Source organism: Sinocyclocheilus grahami, unplaced genomic scaffold (genome assembly GCF_001515645.1).
Source record: "Sinocyclocheilus grahami isolate Dianchi unplaced genomic scaffold, SAMN03320097.WGS_v1.1 scaffold1818.1, whole genome shotgun sequence".
Taxonomy (NCBI): domain Eukaryota; kingdom Metazoa; phylum Chordata; class Actinopteri; order Cypriniformes; family Cyprinidae; genus Sinocyclocheilus; species Sinocyclocheilus grahami.
The window spans coordinates 116087-123056 of record NW_015506997.1 but is presented as its reverse complement, the minus strand read 5'-3'; the positions used below and the strand labels follow the sequence as shown (position 1 = coordinate 123056).

At 37.8% G+C, this 6970-nt stretch overlaps 1 protein-coding gene across 2 annotated transcripts; it reads right to left on the bottom strand.

The window, feature by feature from the left end:
* Positions 1 to 1456: 1456 nt before the first annotated feature.
* On the bottom strand, positions 1457 to 5909 carry LOC107572829 (uncharacterized). Of its 2 annotated transcripts, none has more exons than XM_016259262.1 (3): positions 5798 to 5909; positions 3080 to 4457; positions 1457 to 2104 (listed from the first exon to the last, which is right to left on the bottom strand). In XM_016259262.1, exon 2 carries the CDS (start codon positions 4135 to 4137, stop codon positions 3112 to 3114), a length of 1026 nt encoding a protein of 341 aa, XP_016114748.1. In that variant the 5' UTR covers positions 4138 to 4457; positions 5798 to 5909; the 3' UTR covers positions 1457 to 2104; positions 3080 to 3111. The 2 variants fall into 2 exon arrangements, with proteins under 2 accessions (XP_016114748.1, XP_016114749.1); XM_016259263.1 differs by lacking the exon at positions 5798 to 5909 and adding an exon at positions 5312 to 5375.
* Between the last annotated feature and the right edge of the window lie 1061 nt (positions 5910 to 6970).

Below are 6970 nucleotides of genomic sequence, written 5' to 3'. Positions count from 1 at the left end.
CATACAGCCGGTGAGTCCCATGAACCTAGTCAATCTCAACAGTTTATACCAAGTGTAGAGGAACAAGCCGAAACTGATTGTCACACAAATCGATGGCACAAACAGGGAGCGAGACCCAAAGAGTTTAGCTCCAACCCTGATCAAACTCAGCTACCTGTGATTTTCTAATGATCCTGAAGACATTGATTAGCATGCTCAGGTGTGTTTCATTAGGGTTTCTCCCTATAAGCAGAAATAGGGAGCAAAGCGCAGAGCAGTAAGCAAGAACGTCCGAACGGTAGCGAAGCCGGAAGTATCCATCAGACCCCTCCAAGGGAGGAGCATCCCTTGAAACCGGTCGACACCCCAGAAGCAGTCAGTATTCGGATGATCTAATTGAGAGTGTATATTGTATGTTTATACCTATGCAACATATTAGTGTTCTAAGAATCTTTAGTAATTTTGATCCAAGTTTCATATGCAAATTACCACGCTTTCAAACAAAGGGTCATAAAAACTCCCCAGTATCACAAAACTCCCACTTGGGACGTCAGCCTCTCTCATTGGACAAGTCGATCTTGAGAGGCGTGAATCTTTCCAGACTTTAAAGGCCACACTTCATGTGACCCACCCGGGATCGGTGGTTCGGTTAGATTCTAAGATGAAGACATGAGCTAGAACACTTCTGCAACCCCCTAAGTACGTGCCAGGCTTCGGCCTTGTCTTTTCCATCCAACAAGATTCTCTGACTCAAACTGGTTCTTTTTCATCAACCAACTTCAGCAAAGATCAACTGGAATCTTCAGATTACATAAAACCTCTCTTTCAGAAGGATGAGAAGTGCAAGTATTCAAACTTAGTCTTATTAATTGATACATTAGGTATCATTTGCACCTTTTTACAAAGGTGTGTTTGAACTAAGAATCTGATGTTTCCCTCAGGTGTAGATCTGCTGAATATGCAAATGGTTCAATAACTTCATTCCTTATTTCCTCTTTACTGCTTAAGCTTTAACCCTTTCCTATACCAACTGTATGCGTGTGTATGTGTGTGTTAGACCCGTTTATGTAGGATGTTAGACCAGTTTATGTAGGATGTTAGACTAGTTTAAGTGTTTATGTAGTTAATAAAACCTTACTTGTATCACACTTGACGTGGTTCATTGTTTGCTCATAACTGGAGTCACTTAATCATGCAGATTTATGCTACAAGCTTTTGTAGAATTGTACAGTAAGGAAGTTATTTCCCTTAACCAGGAAATTAATGTTCTTAGAATTGACAAGACAGTTGACCCTGAGAGGTCAAGTAAATATCTACAGCGGATCTAAATATTCATAATTAATTATAACTAGTTATGATTAATTATTCATATTTCCCCATGAGCTGATTCATTACACAGTGAAGAAAAACACTATTTTATTAGTAACAGAATATCAAAGACAATAAATGACTGCTACAGACTTTGATGTGTGCATGAGAACATATCGATTGAATGATTCTTTAGAACCTCAGAGAAACAGATTAAGAAATATCATGTGAAAAGAAATGCAGATGCAGAAGAAATTACTGCTACCATACTTGCCAAACATGCAACATGGATACACACAAACTCATGAAGATCATTTAAAAACTGTGCAACCAAACTTTATACTACAAGTTTTTGTGAGTGAAGGAATGAATGAATGTTTCCGTCCGTAACAGTGATTATTCTTTTTTCTGGGCCCAATGGTGCATTGCACTTGCAAAAGATCAAATTGGCCAAAAGTCTGTCACTCATTTGTGTGTGATGGTGTCGTAGTATGATGCCTCCATGGCTGAAAACGCACTCTACTGGGGCACTAGAGGCAGGCACTGCCAAGACCCTGATGGCCACTCAGAATAATGCAGGAAGGGTGTTCCTGTTCATAGCCCAGAATAACAGGGCATTCTGTCCTTCAGATAAGTCAAGATAGTGACTTAACTGATGTGCTGGTGTGGTCCCAGTGTTTTTCCTTTGTCTCTTATGATAGGCTGCAAACAGCCCCACCTCTTCTTCAGGCTGCTGAAGAAGAGGCCTTATACCCTTGATCTTCAGACTCAAAACAAGTAGCCTGCACAAACTCAGCAGCATCTTCCACGATTATATCTGGCAAACAGAAAAGAAAAGAACAGGCAAATATAACTATTACAATGTTGCTAATTATGCAGTTAATTACAATGAAAATCTATTATTGTTTCAATCATTTAGTTGAAATTGTTAAGGTTAAAAAATCATTAAAGTCCATGTAAAGCAATATTAAATATGTTTTCTGAGTTTGTCACACTACATAAAAATGTGTTATTAACCACCCAGTCAAATTTGAATGCTTAAAGGGGTCATATGATGTTGCTAAAAAGAACATTATTTTGTGTATTTGGTGTAATGAAATGTGTTTAAGTGGTTTAAGCCGTGCTCCATGTACCCCTTTTATACTTTGAGCACCTGCCCCTCCAAAGGTCTCTGCACAGCCCTGCTAATAATAATAATAATAGTCCTAATAATAATAACAAGGTAACAGGCCTACATTAATTGGAAATGCTAAATCCTCTTAATATTGCCAATATTTGATGCGTTTGACAATATGTCTGGCAATAGTCGACACATGATATGACAACGCAACTCAGCACCTGGAGGTTATTGCGGGGCCCCTAACACGGTTGGGTGTGTTCGACTTGAAGCAGCACTGCGCAGAACGATCAGTGTGTGACAACAAAGTAGCGTGATAGCAATTCGACAGCATAAGGAGCGTCTGCTCTCTATAGCTCTCACCGTACTTTGATGTCACACACTGATCAGACTGGGCAGTGCTTCTTCAAGTCGAACACACCTCTAGTGTTAGGCAAGGGGCCATGCTCGGTGGCTCCAGTGCATCATCAAGATTCGAGACATGCTTTCAGCCCCGCTCAAAAATCATAAAAATGGTGAAAACCTATTTAATGGTCTAACTGCATAACACAAATCAGTACTACATAGTTTACAGTCTTTGTAACATGCTTTTTGCAAAACATTTCTAACATTTAGAATTTGTTTAGAAACAATTCTCGGAACTGCCTTTACACAGACTTTAAGTGTGATATTTACCCTTCACTTTTTGTTCAACCACATCCTTGATTTCAGGACTGACCAGCACATGGTGCTCTAGCCACTGCAGTGAAAACGCTGGATCCAAGACAGCCGCTTTTAGATAGACTGGGTCTGAAAATGGTGCAGGGGTTTCGTCTTTCGCACTTGCCATTTTTACACTGATGAATATTCCAAGGAATCTTTTGACGAGGGATGCTTGCAAACTTCTGACTAGGCCACTTAAGAAGCAGACCTGTGACTTCAGCTTCTCCAAGTGGTGATTTAGAGCAAGAACCGATGGAACAACAGCACTGATGATGACCGTTTTTTCCCCGTGTCAGATCTGTTGCCTCTGCAAACGGCTTCAAAATGTCCACCACCTCCTTCAACTGATTCCACTCCCTTGATGTGAACAACAGCTCCTTATGTCCAGACTTTTCCAGAACACCACAAACCTTTGGATGATCACATTCTATTAGTGCTTTTACCTGTCTCAGTGTTGAGTTCCATCTTGTATTAACAGCAGCTGGAATGCTCTTCTCTCCAAATTCAGACTGAAAGACTTCTTTGAATGTTGTGCTTGTGTGAAGCAATGAGCTGATTTTGGACAGTTTTGAGAGAGCACATGAAATTGCATTTGTTTCTTTTAAACCGTCACCCACCACCAGCTGGAGAGTGTGGGCAAAGCACTGAAGATGCTGTTTTCTTGCAATAGCAGCATCCAAGGATTGCTGCTCCTCTGGGCTTAGGTCATTCCAGATCTGTGGATCATCAAGTTGGTCCTCATCATGTATGTCTTGTTCTTGTTCAGTGGGGAAGCACACAGTGAAGGCCTTCTTCATGTTGGCTGCATTATCACTAATAATATAGTCTAATTTATCTTTAATGTTAAAATCATCACAGATTGATTCAAATTGCTCACTTATTCTTTCAGCTGTGTGTGGGGCTTTGAAACGGTTGCAAGCCAGTAAACTGGAGTTAAGTTTGATCTTCTCATCAGTTGTCTCAAAGTGTGCAGTTACACCAAGAAAACCTAATTTTTCTATTGGACCAAATATCCACTGTGACAGACACATTTTGTGTGTTCCTTAACACAGTTTTTAGCTTATTGCATCGCTCCTCAGCAAGGTTTTCTACTTTTGAGGTCATTGTTCTTTGACACAGGGGAGCATACTTATGGTCAACCACTGAGAGAAAGTGCCGAAAACTCTTGTTTTCCACAATGGACAGAGGTAGGTTGCAATCAATAACTAAGTCAGAAAGTATTGAATTAGTTATAGCTCTCTGTTGTGGGTGAGTGACACTGTACTGCCCAACATGGGTTTCCATGAACTGTGAGACTGAAGGTTGCTGTGGATCATTTGGGGTGTTTTTGTTCATCTGATATTCTTCAAACCTGTTATGATAAAGATAATACAAAGCAGAGTTTAGATAATATTCAGAATAAATACATTTAAAATAATAATGGACAAAAATAAAAACCTTTTAGGCTATGTTTGATGATAAACATTACATGGCTTTGCATTCTAATGCTATCTCCTTCTGCCTTCAATACTCAATTGTAGCTTGTGCCTTTATTTTTCATACACGTTATATGAATATATTATATGCAAAACACATTTAATTCATACTACCCCGAAAGTCTTTCAAATACATTTACAAATTGTGTCTTATTTGTTTAATAGCTGTAAATATTTAAATGTATTATCTATTTTAAAAATTACCATTATATGTTTTGTAAATGTTGTAAATGCCAAATAGTCATGCCAGTTAAGCTTAGTTTCTGTAGTCCTACAGCAGCATGTGGCAATAAATTAAACACCTCCACTTAATAAGAATTTACCATTTTATTATATTTAATTTAGTTATATATTGAGAAGTTATATATACTGTGTATATACAGTGGGGCAAAAAAGTATTTAGTCAGCCACCAATTGTGCAAGTTCTCCCACTTAAAAAGATGAGAGAGGCCTGTAATTTACATCATAGGTATACCTCAACTATGAGAGACAAAATGAGAAAAAAAATCCAGAAAATCACATTGTAAGATTTTTAAAGAATTAATTGGTAAATCCTCCACACATTACCTGTATTAATGGCATCTGTTTGAACTCGTTATCAGTATAAAAGACACCTGTCCAGTATATATATATATAGTGTGTGTAGCTTTTTTGTAGTTAATGTCCATTGTCCACTGAGTCTGTGCTAATTTAATGAACCACATGTGTACAGTAAACAATCTCAACTTACCTCTGTCTATGGGTCTTCAGATGCCTCACAAAATTGGACGTCATTGACAAAGCGTCTGTAATTTTTGAATCACATTCTACATATTGCAATTATTTTGTTTCCCTTGATATTATATTCTTTAAATCCAAATGCTATCACTTTAGGTATCATTTTGTCCGAACTGTTGAACGCCGGATCTTCAAACTTACTTAGTGGAAGCTGATTGGTTGACTGAGAAATGCAGATTTACAATGAAGTTTTTTTTTTAAATGAACTTTTCATGAGGAATCTAATGTGATTTGCTACACATTTTTTTCACACGTAAGTTAAAAATGTTGAGTCCCCAGTTAAATTATTATAGTTTTATTGCTGTGATTTTTGAATGATTTTCATTCCTATGTCCATGACGACATATCAAGTGACACTGGCTGTATATGATTGTTGCAAAAAGAAAAACCCCGCTAAACACTAAAACCTATTAATTAAATCAATGTGAATTCTACTTACTTCACTTTAGGCCCGTAGTATAGAGAATGAGGAGTTACGTCACATTCTCATTCCTAATTGCAGCCATCTTGTTGCCTTTGACATCCCAGCACTCCAGTGACTCCACGTTGCCTTTGCTCTGAAAACATTGATTTCAAAAACATATGCAATTATGAGTTTCGAATAAAAAAACGCGAGGAGCAAATATCAGTCTGAAATGGTAAATAACGTTAGCAAAACAGCCATCATAAATGCTCCTCGAGCCGATGTGTTTACCGGGGCTTCGGCTGCATTAGTAAACTTAGTCAGTTTCATCTAGCATATCCATGTGATGCTAATTAAGCGGATCATGAATAACGATTAAGAAAAAGTTCAAAGTTATTGTAATATATAGTGAATGGGCGGGTTTGTCTAACGTTAAGTTACCTGTTGAATTAGTTTCTGTGGCGCAAGTGTCGGTTAGATCTGTCAGCTATGGAAGCCTGTTTCCGCCACTAAATAAAAAAATATAATTCTGTAAGTCATAATAATGAGAAACTTTCTCAAAATTATGACTTAGTATCTCGTTATAATGAGAAACTTTCTCGTAATAATGACTTAGTTTCTCGAAATAATGACTTATTTTCTCATAATAATGACTTAGTTTCTCGTAATAATGAGAAACTTTCTCGAAATAATGACTTAGTATCTCGTAATAATGAGAAACTTTCTCATAAAAATGACTTAACCAAAACCAAAAAAAAAAAAGACTTCCTCGACGCCTGCGGAACGCAAGAGTGACAGCACGCTAGCGCCATCTGTTGGTCAAAGCCATGCACAAACACCGCTAACATTGCTTTGTTCTGTAATCTAAAGTGTATAATGCTATAGTCTGTCATTAAATAACGATTTCAGATCAATGATCTGTATGTAGTCTTTTGTGTAATAGTTACTCTGCCAGATAGTTATGGCTTCAAACATTCCAGACCAATATTTCAGTTAAGAAATCCAGGCATTTTATGAAGAAATGAAAGCCATTACACATATAAACTTAATTTATAGATGTGTATTTCGATGATTTATTAGTTTTATTAGCTGTCCCTTTCATGCATCACATGCAATGTTAGCGGTGTTCCTGCATGGCTTTGACCAACAGATGGCGCTAGCGTGCTGTCACTCTTGCGTTCCGCAGGCGCCGAGGAAGTCTTTTTTTTT

Coding starts and splice junctions, on each gene's coding strand:
- LOC107572829 (XM_016259262.1), bottom strand. CDS start 4,137: ATGTGTCTGTCACAGTGGATATTTGGTCCAATAGAAAAATTAGGTTTT.